This window comes from Callorhinchus milii, unplaced genomic scaffold (assembly GCF_018977255.1).
Source record: "Callorhinchus milii isolate IMCB2004 unplaced genomic scaffold, IMCB_Cmil_1.0 Scaffold25, whole genome shotgun sequence".
Taxonomy (NCBI): domain Eukaryota; kingdom Metazoa; phylum Chordata; class Chondrichthyes; order Chimaeriformes; family Callorhinchidae; genus Callorhinchus; species Callorhinchus milii.
The window spans coordinates 7,552,024-7,569,822 of NW_024704766.1; the positions used below are offsets into that span (position 1 = coordinate 7,552,024).

Consider the following 17,799-nt stretch of genomic DNA (forward strand, 5'->3'; position numbering starts at 1 on the left):
CTGCTGTGCGCAATTGGCTGCTGCATTTTGCCCACAAAATACAGTCACTCCACTACAGAATACAGTGTATTTTGTGAAGTGCTTTGAGAATTCTCAATGACGTGATCAGGCGCTGTATCGAATGCTAGGATTATTCTTATACTATTATTATTATTTTGATGTCAGCCTGGCTCGGTCGCGCACACTCTTTTCTCGGAGGCTGAGGAGTGGTAGAGGGAGGGAAGGACTGTGAAAGACTGAGTAGAGGGAGAGATGATCTGGTTGGTGGCATTAGGCTGACTACTCCCCTTGCAAGTCAGCACGGTTGGCTGTTGACGGCTGGATGCCCTATTTGAGAAATGTCTGTGGACCGCATAAGCAATATTGATGTGGTTTCCTTTCTAGTAACATAACATTACGGGTTCTGGAGGGAGCGGGTGGGCCAGATGAAATGGAGGGATGAGGAGGGTGAGGGAGAGGAGGGAGAGGGGGTGGGTGGATGAAATTGGCCCAGGGGCCAGATGTGGCCTGCGGGTCGCCAGTTGCCACCCATTACCATTAGTAACCAAGTCAAACTCACGTTAGCAGTACACAACAAACCTTTGCTTCAATCACATTTATTTTATTATATAACCAACAATTCTGCATTTAACTTGACGGTTCCTTCATGTTAAACCCACTTATCAAACGAAGCCTCCTCCTCCTCCCCCAAAGGCAAAACCAAGGTGAAAAAAGTTATAAAAAGTTGATTTTTGTTTTTTTTACTTAAAGCTTCTTCTCGTTTTCTTCATTAAAATCTTTGATTCTTTACTTCTCTCAGTGTTCGGCGCTGACCTCTCAGAGACATGACCTGGGGAGTCACACCGAGGGAACTTGTCCTTATACAGGTAGGTGCTGTGTGCCCAGAGCTGGGCTCTGATTGGCTGCGTTTACACATACCTTCTGGGCTTGTGTGTGTTCCCTTCCCCTCCCCACTCCCCATTTCCCCCCCCAGCACAGTGTGGAGCTGATGCGAGCCAAGTGCGTGTTGGTTGGGCCTGAAGACGATCTATTGGTATTGAATTGAGTGCTGAGATATGTCTTCACAAAGTGGCTTTGGCTTAACCATTGTGAGGCAATGTGTGGAGGGTGGTTAGAAGGGGGGGGGTTTGCAGGAGGTGGAGTCAGATCCATATCTGTCATTAATCATCAGCAAGGTTGAACTTGGAAAGATGTGTTAATTATCACATCACAGGATGATATCTCTCTCCCCTCACCCACCCTCCCACTCAGAGTCTGTTGAGCTGTGAGGTGCAGGTCCTCCCTGACGTGGTGGTCCGGTCTCAATGTGAGTGCCCAAGGCTGGCAAGTGCGACCCACCCACCGCGGTGAGGTGAGGACGTGAGCTAATCCTCTCTGCCCTGGGACCCAGGCTCTCACCAATCCAACTCAGACACGGCGAGAAAGGACTTCGTTGTGGGCCAAACCACTTCTTGGCCGTGGGTCATTCTCAGTCCAGCTGCTAATCAATCAGGTCACATAGTCCACAGCACAAAACATTACCCACACAAATTGGCACAAATTGACAGTGACGTTAAAAGAGAAAAGCCTCTCGTTTGTGGGTGGTCCCTACAAGAACTTAGTCTGCAAGGTTCGTGTTCAGTTAAGACTCGAAGAGAATGGTCCCCACACTCAGGACCAGAGAGACACAACTTCCAATCCAGTTGTTTACCCCTGCCCCCCAATTCTCCCCACTCACCCTCCCAATGGTCCCCCCCAACCCGTGTTGAGAATTCCATGGTGTGAGCTCTCAGGAAAAAAGGAGTGTGGATCTCGGGAGTCCCTAGGGAACACTGGCCTGTGATTGGAGATTGGAGAGAGAGAGAGAGACCCCCACACCTTCCGAGCAGATGGTCTGAGGCAATTGTTAGGACAAGAAACAAAACTTGACTTGCAGCAAATGCAATGACAACCACCATGCAGTGACCACTTCACAGTAATGACTGGGCTGCCACCACACCCCTGACGAGCCAAAGCAAAGCATGCACTGCAGCATTCCTAATTATAATCAAATCAACTAATGACACTGGCCAGTGCAGTATGTACTGCGGGGGTGGGTGACAGTGACACACTGCGTGCGTGTGTGTGTGGGGGGGGTGGGGGAGCGTCGCATTTCTGATGGGATGCGGCGCGTAGGCAGGGAGGGAGCGACGAAAGGGAAAACTCAGAGCAATACAGCGTTCAGTGTCTGGAGCAAAGCAGAGCAGGTGGTGCAGGCAGAGTGAAGCTGAACTCGCAGGGAGATACACAGATCCGTAACTTTGTGGCAGGAAACGGTTTAAACTTTTACGTTCTCAGTCGGTGGCTCATCCCGGGAGTCACTGCTGCCTGCAGAGAGGGAGAGGGGGGGGAAAAAATGAAAAAGAATCCTAAACATTAACCTCTATCTCAAAATAGGCAGAAATTAGTAACACTGTCAAAAAGGGCACGTGATCTGAAATTATAGTAATAATAATCCGTGCATTTGATACAGCACCTTATCATATCGTTGAGACGTCACAAAGATTGTCACAGGATATATTGTAAAGTGTAGTGACTCTGTATTTTGTGGGTAAAACGTGGCAGCCAAATTCACACAGCAAACGTCCCACAAATAGTCATGGATTGAGTAAACACTTTTTTTTATTTCGAAGGGATTATTACCCCCGGAAAGCGATCCACCAATCGACTAAACAACCAGGTTCCTACTTACTGCAAGATAAACAGAGGCGTGTGGAGTAGGGAAAGTTGCCCAAGGTTTCACCCTGACCCTGGAATCGAACCCAGGTCTCTCGCTTGCGAGGCGAGCACTCTAACCACTAAACTACAGAGCTCCTGTACTAAAGTTCAAAGCTGAATTACTCAGTTACTATGCTGCGGGAAACAGATCATGTGCCTCGAAGACATTAATTAATACTTAATTGTGATAAAATACTATTTTACCGGAGAGTTTGTGTACAGGTCGGGATTGGGGTTAGTGTATGGAAGGTAAGATGCGGATTGTGCTGGGCTGTGGAACAGACCTGGGCTGGAGGGAACCTTACTTCGTGCCTTCCTCCTCGTTCTCTTCACCCTCGGTCTTCCCTTCTTCTTCCATCTTCTGGTCTTCAGACTGAAGATCCTGCTTCTTTTTCCTCCTCACGCACTTGACAGCCACTAACGTCAGGCTCAGGGCCGCAATGGAGCCTCCGATGGAAGAGCCCACAATCACGGCCACAGTGGAGTCACGTTTCGGTGGCTCTGAGGTGGGAAATTATTATTAATGATAATAATCATCATAATTATTATAATAATAATCCTTGTCTGATATAGTGCCTTATCACTTAATTATAATAATAATCTTTTCAAGAAGAAATTAGATGGATTTCTGTTAGAAAATAATATCTGGGGAGACAGTATACAGTTTGGGACACGACATGTCAAACGACTGGGATGGTGGAAGGTGAACTCGATGGATCTTGGTCTTTCGCCAGCAATTTCTTATGTTCTTATTGGATGCAGTGGCATATCATATCGTTGAGACGTCTCAAAGCGCTTCACAGAATGTACTGTAAAGTGTAGTGACTGTTTTTGTGGGCGAAACATGGCAGTCAATTGCGCACAGCAGTGAGTGTCCCACAAACAGTCGTGGGTGGAGTGACCGAATGTTTTGGAGAGATTGTTACCCATGGAAAGTGATCCGACTATCGACGAGCGAACTAACCACTACACTGAGCACTGTTAATTGTAAAGGCTAGTTTAGCAGGTGTGGCTGTTGCCGTTGGTGGGCCGTGTGCGTGTGTGCGCACGCGGGTGTGTGTGTGTGTACCTTCTGTGACCACGCTAAGGTAGATGGTGCCCAGGCCTTTGTGCCTGTCAGGGGGGTTCAGCACGTGGCAGTTGTAATAACCCTCATCGCTGAGCTGTAGCTCGTGGATGGTGACGGAGGCGTCGTTCTTGTTGGGGTTCCCTGACCACTCCACCCGGTCCCAGAACTGCTCCGTCTTCAGGATAATGATCTTACGCCTGTACAGGGCAAACTGCAGGCCACAGGGGAGCGAAAGGCAGATCTTAATAATAATACGCCTTGTGTTTGATATAACTCCGTATGATATCTTCGAGATGTCTCAAAACACTTCATAGGATACACTGTAAAGTGCGGTGACTTCCCTACACACACTGGGCTGGGCTCACACACACGCACCATGCACTGAGCTGGACTGACATACACACACACTGAGCTGGGCTCACACACGCACACACACACACACAGAGCTAGGATGATACACACACTGAGCCGGGCTGACACACTATATATATACACACACACACACTGAGCCGGGCTGACACACTATATATACACACACACACACTGAGCCGGGCTGACACACTATATATACACACACACACACTGAGCCGGGCTGACACACTATATATATACACACACACACACACTGAGCCGGGCTGACACACACTCACCACAAGCTGAGATGAAGGGTAACTTACCAGCTCCTCTGTGCAGTTGCTGCACTCCTGGTAAGTCCAGTTTAAGGTGAACTGCTTGTTGTCCACCTTATAACAGGAGTTGAAGGTGCAGCTCAGTTTGACCGAGGTGCCATTCAGCCTGATGATGGTGGCCGGCACAGTGACCTCCATACTGAAGCAGAGGTTCACTGGGGAGACACGGAGGGGAGAGAGGGGAGATTTCACCAAGAGAACAACTCTCTCTCCTAACTCTAATATCCTTCCCCATCTTCAAAGACTTTCCTCTTTGTCCGTGCCTTTGGTCACCTCCACCCGCCCCCAGGCTACCCTGCGCGAGCGTGGATTTCAGTCATGTGGAGTGACTGTGTTTGTAATAATAATAATAATTCCTGCATTTGACACAACGCTTCATCATGTCGTCAAGACGTCTCAAAGCGCTTCACAGGATACACTGTAAAGTGAATTGACTGTTGTGTTTTGTGGACCAAAAGCGGCAGCCAATTGCACACAGGGCAGTTTGCACACCCACAGCAACAACCTACAAACAGCCCATGGCGTTTATCTGGTGGGGGGGAGGGAGTTTGCCGGCCAGAACACTGGGGGTGGGGGAGAGAAACTACCTTCTCTTTTCCGACAATCCTGTGGGATCTTTAACATCCACCTGAAAAGGGCACAGACGGGATTTTGGTTTAATGTCTCATCCCAAGGACAGCACCTCTGACAATGCAATACCACCCATCACCCCCCCCCCCCCCCCAGCTCTGTGTTGGAGGTTGAGGCCAGACTGTCAGCTCAAGCCCCAATGTGGGGTTGGAGCCCACAACCCTCTGCCTCAGAGCGCGACTGATTGCCAAGAGATGGAACGTGAAGCATTTGTGAGCGAAGCATTGATCAATGTTTAATCGCTGGACAATCAGATTGAACTACAGCCAGAGCTGGGATGGGCGGACGGGGAGGGGGGGGTCTGGAAGGATGAGACAAAATGGTACAACAACAAATTCCGAAGGGCGTTTTTCACCCAAACCCGTTGTGTGACCTTGGAATCACTGCCATCAAGTGAGTCTGTTTCTGTCAGAAGATCTCGATCCCACGGGTCCTGAGGGGAAAATCTCACTGTTAATTAAGGGGGGGCTGTATGGGGGTGGGCTGTGTGAGTGGGCTGTGTGTGTATGTGTGTGTGGGGGCGGTGGTATGTGTGTGGGGTGGGCTGTGTATGTGGGAGGGGGCGTGTGGTGTGGGGGTGCTGTGTGGGTCTGTTTGTATGGGGGGGTGCTGTATGTGTTTGTGTGGGGGGAGGGTGGGCTTTGTGTGTGGGGGGGGGCTGTGTGGGGTGGGGGGATTGGCTTTGTGTGTGGGGGGTGCTGCGTGTGTCTGTGTGGGGGGTGCTCGGGGCAGGTTGACTTGCATGGTGCTGCGCTGTGAGATTCCTCAAAAAAATCAATGTATTTCTGAGCTGAGCATCAATCAGAGTGAGGAGCCCCAGCACTGAATAACCCAACACCAGGTCTGCCCAAGGGGCACAGCACACTCCAGTCACTGTTACATTAACTACTGCCTGCCCTCCCCAACTGGGTTGTCCTCCCGACGTGAAAGGCGCTATACAAATGTAATTTTGTTGTTGTTGTTGTTGCCCTGCCCTGCCCTGCCCTGCCTTCCTACCTTGCCCTGTCTGTCTGTCAGAACTTCTGACAAAGGTTGGAATGAGCTACACAGCCATGATCTAATAGAATGGCAGAACAGGCTCAAAGGGCTGAATGACCTTCCCTTGTTCCTATGTTCCCTGTTAACTGGCAACACCTCAACCCCTCGAGCATTGGGACCAAGTCTCGTGCCTTGTCCCCCGTGAGATGGCGAGCACCGCGGACAGGACATGCGAGGTGTCTTGTGGTGGTGAAGAGGTTCGGTACGATTAGCGCCGGTTACCGGGAGGAGTGGCGGCTCTCACCAGCCCCGACCTGGAGCCAGAGCGAGCGCTGAGTACAAGCAGAGTCACTGATCATGGTCAAGTGACGTCAAATTAAGGTCCAAGCCTTCCCTCCGCCCTCCCAGTCTCTGGCCATCACAGACCCTCCGAATGGGCCAATCTGTTTGTTTTTTACAGAATGCCCTGAACGCTGAATTATTTCAGGTACCGTCACAGCGACTCCTGGCAGGTGGAGTGACTGGGGGTCTGTAGATACAAGAGGTCACTACACAGGCGGGAGGAGGATTAGGGGCCAGGAAACCAGGAGGAACTCCCGTCTCCTTTCCAATCGTCGCGTGGGGATCTTTGAACATCTGCTTGAAGTGGTGCATTCAGACAGACGATGGTTTAAACATCTCGTCCCAAGGATGCGCTGGAGGATCGGTGTATCATGTGAGTGCCTCGCTCACCACAACTCGCTCACTCGCACCCCCACTCCCTTGCACATCTGCTCGCTCGCACACTCTTTTGAGTCCCGGAATGTAACGCTCAGCGAGAGGACCCGGATTTCATTCCGAATATTTAGGCAAGTTTCCTTACTCCACACACGCTCGGAGTCCTGTAGCTCAGTGGTTAGAGCACTCGCTTTGCAAGTGAGAGACCTGAGTTCAATTCCAGGCAGAGGGTGAAACTTTGGGCAAGTTTCCTTACTCCACACAGAGCCTAATAATAATCCCTCCAAAACCAAAAACAATAATAAATTGGTCATTTTCAATCTACGACTGTTTGTGGGACATTGCTGTGCGCAATCGGCTGCCGCGTTCGCCCACAAATATAAAGTCAATTCACTTTACAGTGTGTTCTGTGAAGGGCTTTGGGACGTCCTCCCGACGTGAACAGCGCTATATCAAATGCAAAGATTATTATTATTATTCTGTTTACCCGGCTGTAAGTGGAAACCGGTTGTTAGTCGATTGATGGGTCGCTTTTCGAGGGTAATAATCTCTTAAGAAAAATAAATTTGGTGATTCAATCCACGACTGTTTGTGGGGACGTTGCTGTGCGCAATTGGCTGCCGCGTTTCGCCCTCAAGATACAGTCACTATACTTTACACTATATTCCGTGAAGCGCTTTGAGATGTCTCGGAGACGTGATGAGGCGCTGCATCAAATGCTCAGATTATTATTATTATGTGGCCTGACAACCTCAGGCTCTCACCCTCCCTGTCGCTCTACAGTCCATCTCTCTCGCTGCGTCCCCATTTGCGTACAGCAGCATACAAAGTGAGTCACCAAATTTCTTTTTCTTAAGGGATAATTACTCCTGGAAAGCGATCCGCCAATCGATTAACAACCGGGTTTCCACTTACAGTCGGGTAAACACAGGTGTGTGTGTGAAGTAAGGAAACTTGCCTAAATGTTTGGAATCAAACCCACGTCCTCTCGCTTGCCAGGTAGGCCCAGGTAGGTGACGGTGGGGTCAGGGAGTGAAGGGGTTAACTGCTTCTGGGCTGACTGCAGTGAATGTTCCATTGATGAGCAGTATCCGCGGCCGCCGGTCACACTAATGTATTCACTCCGCGCTGACAGTGTGTCCGTGTAGGTATCGCGTCACTGTGTCTAGTTGCATGTGTGCAGGAGCATGTGTGTTTTACTGTGCGCATGCGTGTAGGTGATGTGTGCGCGTGTGTAGTTGCCTGTGTGCAGGAGCATGTGTATGATGGGGTACATTATCCACGTTTACATGTACATTTTGACACACGGCTGCATATGTGTGTCTCTGGATAAACGTCGGTGTGTACGTGTGTGGATACATGTCTGTGCATTTGCACTAGTCAGCGTGTCCTGCACTGACTCGGCTCATGTTAACTCTCTCCCCGAGTCCCTGGCGCAGGATTGAGCCGTTTTGGAGCTAAAAATAGTTTCAATGTTATTATCGTATCCACAACTGCAGTTGGAGGCGGACAGAGCAGAGGAGGGTTTCTGTGCAGGAGCTGGGGGTAGGGGGAGAGCGAGCGGCCCCTTTCCCCCTCTCCTCCCTCGTGGAGTCCTGTAGCTCAGTGGTTAGAGCACTCGCTTTGCAAGTGAGAGACCTGAGTTCAATTCCAGGCAGAGGGCGAAACCTTGGGCAAGTTTCCTTACTCCACACAGAGCCTAATAATAATCCCTCCAAAACCAAAAACAATAATAAATTGGTCATTTTCAATCCACGACTGTTTGTGGGACATTGCTGTGCGCAATTGGCTGCCGCGTTCGCCCACAAATATACAGTCAATTCACTTTACAGTTGTTCTGTGAAGTGCTTTGGGACGTCCTCCCGACGTGAAAAGCGCTATATCAAATGCAGGATTATTATTATTATTATGCCGCCCCCCCCCCCCCGCCATGCTCCCCTCCCCCGTACCGTAAATCAGCTGCAACAGAAGCTCAGTATGATGTGAAAGTGATGAGTGTGACCGGAAGGTAGACACACACGTACACACACCTCAACATACACACACCCTGACATACGCACACATACACACACCCCGACATACGCACACCCCGACATACACACACATACGCACACCCCGACATACACGCACATACGCACACCCCGACATACGCGCACACCCCGACATACGTACACACCCCGACATACGCGCACATATGCGCATTTCGACACCCGCGCAGCCCGCCACACACACCCACGCATCCCGCCACACACACCCCGCTATAACACGCATACCCCGTCATGTGCACGCGCACACACAACCCGACGGGCGCGCACACACACCAATGCGCGCACATCGACCCTGCCACACACATTGCCGCGCACACCCCGACGCACACACACGTGCATCCCCTGAAATACCCACACCCCGACATACACACATGCCGGCATACACACACACACCCCAGCATACACAGACGGACACCTCTGCATATACACACACACGCATGCGCACAGCCCAGCATATACATGAGCACACCCTGGTGCATACACATGCTCGTACACCCCAGCATATACACACACACATACCCTGGCATACACACAAACCCCAGCATACACACCCACCTCAGCATACATACATACACGCACATCCTGGCATACACACACACACACCAGCATACCCACCCACCCCAGCATACACACATGCACATTCTGGCATACACATGAACACACCCCGGCATTCACACACATGCGCACACCCCTGCATACACACGCATGCACACCCTGGCATTAACACACACCCCAGCATACACAGGCACACGAACACACACACACACCGGCATACACATGGACATACACACACCGACACACACGCGCGCCCCGACACACACGCGCGCCCCGACACACACGCGCGCCCCGACACACACGCGCGCCCCGACACACACGCGCGCCCCGACACACACGCGCGCCCCGACACACACGCGCGCCCCGACACACGCGCGCCCCGACACACACGCGCGCCCCGACATACACAGACACGCCTTGACATACACACATGCAAGTACACCCTGGCATACACACACACACACCCCAGCATACACACCCAGCATACACCTATCCTGGCATACACACACACACCCGACATATACACACATACCCCAGCGCACACACATACACACCCCCTGACATATACACACACCCCAGCATAAACACACATCCCGGGATACACACACAGACCCCAGCATACACACACACCCTGACATACACACACCCCAATATACACACACCCCGATATACACACACACACGCCCCAACATACACATTCACACCCCCCAACATACACACTCACACCTTGACATACACATAACACACACCCCGACATACACACACGTACAGACATACACCCCGACATACATACATCCCCAACAACAACAAAATCATTGTTTCGGATCTGAGCTGGGGGTCGTTATCGGGGCTGGTGGAGGGCAGGGGGGAGAAGGAGAGTAACCGAAGGCACGGTGGAAGCGGAGGGTGTTGAGACTGGTCTTGAAAGAAGTGAGGGAAGGGGTGAGATGGAGGAACTGTGGAGTAGAGTTCCAGAGTGGGGGTCAGAGTGGCAGAAGGCCCGCCTGCTAATGATGGGCGGGCCAGGCGGCAGACATGAAGCAGGCCGGAGCCCGCTGAGGGGAGGGAGCGAGCAGGATGGTAGGGGGTTAGGAGGTCGGAGAGGTAGGGGGGAGCAAGACCATGGAGGGCTTTGAAGGTGAGGACCAGGATCTTGAACTGTATCCTCTGTGTGATGGAAAGCCAGTGGAGTCGGGCGAGGATGGGGGTGATAGATACATATTCCAACACACATAGACACACACTCACAAACATTGACCAACCAACACACACACTCAACGCATAGCCAGACACAGGCACACAGATACAGACAGCCACATGGGACCATGACAACAGAGAATTACATCATCGAATGTCCTCCAGCTGTGGATAAACATCTGTTATATAATTTCTCTCCATCACAGCAAAAAACAATTAACATTTATATAGTGCCTTTATAACATTTATATAGAAGAAAATTTCAGTTGATGTGTTTGTGAGGATTCTTGAGTACATGTTTCTTCTGGAAACGTTCCAGTTAATTCACAAGATCAGGAGCTGCTGTGTGCGGAAGGTGATGCAATTGTTTATTTCTACAGCAGAAATGGGGCCCTGTCAGGTTATCACTGTGCGTCCACACTCCCAGGTCAGGGTTAGAGACACAGTATGGGATTATTACACCCGGAAACGTGTTCCGCCAATCGACTAACAACAACAGGATTATATTTGTATGGACAGTGACAGCATTTCAGACCCGAGCTGGGGTCGGGGAGAGTGACCAATGGTATGGTCGAAGAGGAGAGTCTAGAGGTGGGACTTGAAGGAGGTTAAGGAGGGGGTGAGGCGGAGTGATTGGGGGATGGAATTCCAGAGGTTGGGGGCAGAGTGGCTGAAGGCTCTCCCGCCAATGGTGGGGCGGGTGGGTCGGGGGACGTGGAGCAGCCAGAGCCGGCTGAGCAGAGGGAACGGGCGGGTTGGTAGGGGGTTAGGAGGTGGCAGAGGTAGGGTGGGGCGAGGCCATGGAGGACTTTGTATGTGAGGACCAGGATCTTGAACTGGATCCTCTGAAGGATAAGGAGCCAATGGAGTCGGGCGAGAGTGGGGGAGATGGGGTCACAGAGTTTGGTGTGGAAGAGGACACGGGCTGCAAAGTTAGTTCTGGATTATCTGCAGTCTGTGGAGGGAGGAGTTGGGAAGGCCGACACGCAGGGTGTTTGCGTAGTCGAGCCTGGAGATGATGAATGGATAAACAAGAGTTTCAGTGGCCTGAGGGGTGAGGTAGTGGCAGAGTCGGGCCATGTTACGGAGGTGAGGGAAGGCCGAGCGGGTCAAGGCTTGGATGTGGAGGAGAAAAGACAGTTGAGGGTCAAACAAGACACCTCGGTTCCTGACTGGCGGTGAGTTGTAGTGTCCAACCATGGAGGGTGATGTTGCCGGAGCCTGAGGTGCGGAGGCGCTGGTTTGAGCCAATCAGGAGGGTCTCAGTCTTATTCACATTCAACTGTAGGAAATTTGCCCTCATCCAGGACTTGATGTCCGACAGACAGTCTGTCAGGACAGCAGTGGTCCTGGAGTTGAGGGTGGAGGCAGAAAGATAGAGTTGGGTGTCATCCCATACATGTGGAAGTTGACCCCATGTCTGCGGATGATGTCACCGAGGGGGACCATGTAGATATTAAAGAGGAGACAAGGACAGAGCCCTGGGGGACGCCAGACGTGACAGTGCGGGGGCTGGAGGAGAAACCGTTAGAGGCAACAAAGTGGAGACGGTGAGAGAGACAGGAATCGAGCCAGGCAAGGGCAGGTCCGCGAAGATTAAGTAAGGAGGAGAGGCGGTGTATGAGGATGGAGTGGTCGACAGTGTTGAAGGCGGCAGAGAGGTCGAGGAGGACAAAGAGACAGAGGGAGTCCTGTCACAAATGTTCAGAATGTCATTAGTGACTTTGACCCCCAGGGCTGTTTCAGTGCTGTCGGCAGAGCGGAAGCCGGATTGGAGGGGTTCAAAGAGAGAATGGCGAGAGAGAAAAGAGCAGAGCTGGGACGTTCCAGGACCTTGGAGAGAAATGGGAGGTTAGAGATGGGGGATAGCTGGAGAGGAGGGATGGGTCCAGGGAAGGTTTTTCAGGATGCGGGTGATGACGGCTGTTTTTAGGGGGGCGGGAACTGAACTGGTGGACAGGGAGAGGTTGATGACGTCGGACAGGAGAGGGTAAGAAGGTCGAGCTGGGAGATGAGGAGAGAGGTGGGGATGGGATCGAGGGAGCAGGTGGTGGGTTTGAGTTTGCGAACGATGGTGGTGAGGGAGGAGGGAGAGATAGGGTTCCTACTTACTGCTAGGTAAACAGCGTGTGGAGTAAGGAAACTTGTCTAACGTTTTGGCCTGCCGGGAATCGAACCGCTGAGCTTCCCAACTCCACTAATCTAAGGATGGGCTGGTTGGGCATCAATTTTGTTGAGTTGCTCAGTAACTCATGGGAGGGTAGCTATGCATTGGGAGGTATGACTAACACTGAAACTCTTGTTTAATTATAATTTAATCTGATGTTTAAATCAAAGCCCAAAACAATTGTGGTTCTAGCTGGACAAGCAGTGGGAAAGCTTACCATTCAATCAATGGCAAACTGGACGGTTTTAGCTGGTCAGACTCCAGCAGATTTCCCCAACGTATACTCTGGGCTCCCCCCCCCCCAAGCCTTGGCTCTTGCCAACCTAAGCTGTGTAACCTCACTGAGATTCCTTATGAGAATTAATTAATTGCAGCGTCCACCGCCAACCCCCCTCCACACACATACACAGACGCGCACACAGAGACACACACACAGACGCAAACAATAACACACACAACCCGCAGTCACTACCTGACTCAATAAACAGATAAAATAATAATTCAGTTATAACGTCACTATGTCTGAAGAACTTCGCAGGGAGTTGATGCACAGTGTAGTGACTGTGTGTTGGTTGACAAACATGGCAGTAATTTTACACACAGACATGAAATGAGTGATGTATCTGGGGAGATTGTCGGGCAGGTCACCAGAGGGAGGCATCTCCTGTCTCTTTTCTGACATCCCCATAGGATTGTTGATGTCTGTCTGAACAGGGCACAGTTTGAAGTCTTATCAAAGAACAGCAACCCCCAAAGCAGCACTCCACCCCCTTTCCCTTTCCCCTCCCCCAGTGCTACACTGGAGCATCAGCCTGCACTGTAAGATAGTGAGTTAAGTTTAGAAGCTGAGAATGGTACCAAAAATAGGCTTTAATTAGTGCAGGGTATGTGTGCGTCTCTCTCTCTCCCCACCTATTACGAGTGAGTGTGTGTGTGTCTTTCTCCCCCCTTATCTTCCTTAGTGTGTGTGGGGTGGGGGGGGGAGTGGCTGCCTCTCCCCCCAATATCTGAAGTTATATTGTCTTTGCAAACCCTACATTTACCCTGTGCTCCCGGCTGGAGAGAGAGAGAGAGAGAGAGAGAGATGTTTAAGGTTTCTGCCTTACCCCAGGCATTAAATGGCGCTGAGTTCGAGCCAGTGACACACACAACATTTACCCACCAGCAGATTAAGGAGATCTTTGATCTCTATACAATCCACATAAACATATGTTTTATTTATGATTAACAATTTAAAGGAGAGTGTTTAAACGCATCATAAACACTGTAAATAACGGGTAGGTAGAGAGGCAATTGCAAAAGAAAATCCCATTTTAAATGTATTATTTAATCTGATAAATATATCAAACGTATTATTTGATATATACAAATAGAAATAAGATATATATATATACGCACACAGCCAGGGAATGGGTAATTGGCTTCAGAGGGATGACATATTTTTAAGGCTTGTTTTGTGATGTATAAAGTGATTGATACACAGAGGCACACACATGTAGAGACACACACAGACATAGAGAGACACACACACACATATATACATACATACAAACACACACACACACACACATACACAAACATGTAGAGAGCTAATTTGCAGTGATGAGGACCCAAATTAAGTGGGTTAAGGCTGCAGCTTGTCAGATGCTGCTGTGCTGAAGAGAGGAGAGGGAAGGAGATAGAGGGAGAGATGGAGAAGGTAAGGCTGGCCGGTTGACTTACCCCAGGCGCTGGACAGCAGGACAAGGAGAAAGCCTCGGGTCCAAACCCTCAGGGGTGATGGAGAAGGTGGGAAAGCAACTCTCATCCTCTCCTCCCGGCGGCTACACACAGAGTAGAGCAGAGACAGACTGGGCTGGGGCTGGGACGTGCCTTGTGCAATATGGCTGGTTCTTTCTGTGTGTGTGTATGTCTGTGTGTGTGTATGTGTCTGTGTGTGTGTGTATATGTGTCTGTGTGTGTGTTTAGGTATCTGTATATGTGTCTGTGTGTGTGTTTATGTGTCTGTGTGTGTGTATATGTATGTCTATATGCTGTGTATGTATATGTGTGTGTAGATGTCTGTGTTTGTGTGTGTGTATGTGTATATGTCTGTGTGTGTATATATGTATGTTATGTCTGTGTGTATATGTATGTGTGTTATGTATGTGTGTATATATGTGTCTGTGTGTGTATGTGTATGTGTGTGTATATGTGTGTTTGTATATGTCTGTGTATGTGTGTATGTATGTGTGTGTGTGTGTATGGCTGTGTGTATGTGTATATGTGTCTGTGTATGTGTGTGTATATGTCTGTGCATGTGTGTGTATATGTGTCTGCGTATGTGTGTGTATATATGTCTGTGTAGTGTGTGTGTATATGTGTCTATGTATGTGTATGTATGCCGGCACAAACTCGATGGGCCGAATGGCCTCTTTTTGTGCTGTACAATTCTATATGTCTGTGTATGTTATTTGTCTGTGTGTGTATAAATGTGTGTATATGTCTGTGTATGCGTGAGTGTGTATGTGTGTGTCTGTGTGTATATCTGTCTGTGTATGTGTATATGTCTGTGTGTGTATATGTCTGCGTGTGTGTATGTGTGTCCGTGTGAGTGTATTCTTTAGCCTCCCATGGCCACCATGTCCCAGGGTATGCCCCTTAAATGCCTGCTCCCAGTCTCCATGTCCGTGTTTTGGCTGCTACCCTGACCCAAGCCGCACCTCCCCTCCGAAAATGCTCCCTTTCTACTCCCCACCCTCCACTACTTCCAATTAGTCTTTCTATCCCACTGCCCTCCTCGCCTTCTCTCTCCTGGACCCCATCACTGCCTCCCCTGCTCTAGCTTGGGCATCCTCTGCCAGGTCCATTGTGGCTCTGGGCAATGGTTGTCCCAAAGCAGCCCCCTCCAACTGCCCCATCACTGACTCTCCCGACACAGATCCCTCACCCACCTCCAAAAGGCAAACACCCCTCCCTTGTCCACGTGACATGTTTTCCTAACCCTTCCCAACTCCCCCACCCTTCACGGTCAATTCTCCCCCAGAGCCTAAAACCCTCCCTTCCCTCCCTCCTCCACCAGCTCACATTTCTTTCCAAAATTTCTGCTCCCTCTCCAATAAAGCCCTCATGATCCATGGTCTCATCCTGAATGATAACATCGACACTCTTAGGCTCACTGAAACCTGTCTGACCCCTGGTGATCCTGTCTCCCTGATCGAAGCCTCTTCCCCCACCCCCGGCTACACCTTTCACCAGACCGTACCCCACCCCCCACATCCCCCGGCCAAACTGACACTGTGGTGGGGGTGGCCCTCATCTCCCAAACGTCCCTCACTCTATCCCCCTATTCCTCCAGTTCCTTCCTCTCTTTTGAACACGTAACCCTGTACCCTCCCTCCCTTTCCTTCAAAATCATCCTCATTTATCATCCTCCCAAACCATCTGGTTCCTTCATCCCTGACATCTCCTCCCTCCTTCTCCCTCCGCCTCTGCACTGACCACCTAATCATAATGGGTGATTTCAACCTTCACCTAAACTCCCCTTCCCTCATCTCCTCCGACTTCACTGCCCTCCTCTCCTCGCTAAACCTCACCCTCCACATCAGCTCCCTGACCCACGACCGTGGCCACCCCCTCGACCTCATCATCACTTACGGCCTTGACATCTCTAGTCTGTCCACAGACAAGGTCATGTCTGACCATTTCCTCATCTCTCTCTCCTCCTGCATTCCCCTCCCCTCTTCCAAACTCTCCACCATCTTTTTCCAGCTTTAGAAAAAGCTTCTAACCGAGTCCCTCTCTTCCTCGGATCTCTTCTCCTTCTGGACTTCCATTCCCAGTGATCCTGATGGAGCCATCAAGCTGCTAACCGATTGTCTCTCTGTTACGCTCAACTCTCTTGCCCCCCTCCCCGAAATCCAGGTCTGTCTCCAAATCAACCCACTCCCCCTGGTATAACAGTCACCTCCGCTCCCTCAAAACTAAAGCCCAGATGGCACAAATCCAGCCTCACAATCCACCTTCAATTGCTGTGAGAAAGGGCACAGGGAAAGATGGTGGGGGAGGGGGGAGAGAGGGGAGGGGGGAGAGAGGGGAGGGGGGAGAGAGGGGAGGAGAGGGGAGGGGGGAGAGAGGGGAGGGGGGAGAGAGGGGAGGAGAGGGGAAGGGGGAGAGAGGGGAGTGGGGAGAGAGGGGAGGAGAGGGGAAGGGGGAGAGAGGGGAGGGGGGAGAGAGGGGAGGGGGGAGAGAGGGGAGGAGGAGGGAGGTGTTTATGAAGCAGTGAGTGTGCGAGAGGTGCCAGGATCAGTGTGACAAAGCAGTGGATTCCTGTTAGATAATCTATCACCACTTTAGACCCCAAGAACAAGTTGTATATGTCCAGCGCCACTCACACTGGGCAGCCACGGGAACAGCCGGAGGTGGAGGAGGAAGGATCAGTGAGCAGTGAGGTCAGGTTAGCTTTGCCATCACACACTCACCACTTCTCCCTTCACACTCACACACTCTCGCACACACACACACCACTTGCACACACCGCCCCACTCACACACTTACACTCGCACTCTCACAAAGTCACATGCATTCACATGCACTTTCACGTATGCTCACACACGCACACTCACACACAACTCTCCACTCACACACACCCCTCTGCACATATATACACTCACACACCCCTCCCCACTCACACACACATACATACACCCTCACACACACCCTGACACACACCCTCAAGCACACACCCTCACACACCATTGCCCCACACACCCTCATACATACCCTCACACACACCCCTCCCCACACACACACACATTCATACACCTTCACACACACACCCTCATTCAAACACACACATTCACACGCACCCATCCCCACACACCCTCATTTACACACTCTTACACATACAGACAGCCACACACACTCACACCCCTCCCTCCTCCCACACACCCTCGCACACACACCCTCACAGCCACACACACTCACACACTGCTCCACACAGACATACATACTATCATACATACACTTTCTCTC

At 50.8% G+C, this 17,799-nt stretch overlaps 1 protein-coding gene across 2 annotated transcripts; it reads right to left on the minus strand.

The window, feature by feature from the left end:
• Nucleotides 1-2,097: 2,097 nt before the first annotated feature.
• On the minus strand, nt 2,098-14,713 carry LOC103171748 (sodium channel, voltage-gated, type II, beta). 2 transcript variants are annotated; one of them, XM_042343848.1, is made up of 5 exons: nt 14,509-14,713; nt 4,483-4,649; nt 3,806-4,016; nt 3,042-3,237; nt 2,098-2,346 (listed from the first exon to the last, which is right to left on the minus strand). In XM_042343848.1, the coding sequence occupies exons 1-5, from the start codon at nt 14,591-14,593 to the stop codon at nt 2,337-2,339; spliced, it is 669 nt and encodes a 222-aa protein (XP_042199782.1). In that variant the 5' UTR covers nt 14,594-14,713; the 3' UTR covers nt 2,098-2,336. The 2 variants fall into 2 exon arrangements, with proteins under 2 accessions (XP_042199782.1, XP_042199783.1); XM_042343849.1 differs by lacking the exon at nt 2,098-2,346 and having other exon boundaries at nt 3,038-3,237.
• Nucleotides 14,714-17,799: the final 3,086 nt, after the last annotated feature.

What these genes read in the sequence shown, in the direction of transcription:
- LOC103171748 (XM_042343848.1), bottom strand. Translation starts at nt 14,593, where the DNA reads ATGAGAGTTGCTTTCCCACCTTCTCCATCACCCCTGAGGGTTTGGACC. An exon ending in GCAACTGCACAGAGGAGCTG is followed by an intron (nt 4,017 to 4,482) that starts GTAAGTTACCCT and finishes TGTGGCCTGCAG; the next exon opens with TTTGCCCTGTACAGGCGTAA. An exon ending in CCTTAGCGTGGTCACAGAAG is followed by an intron (nt 3,238 to 3,805) that starts GTACACACACAC and finishes TTCCCACCTCAG; the next exon opens with AGCCACCGAAACGTGACTCC.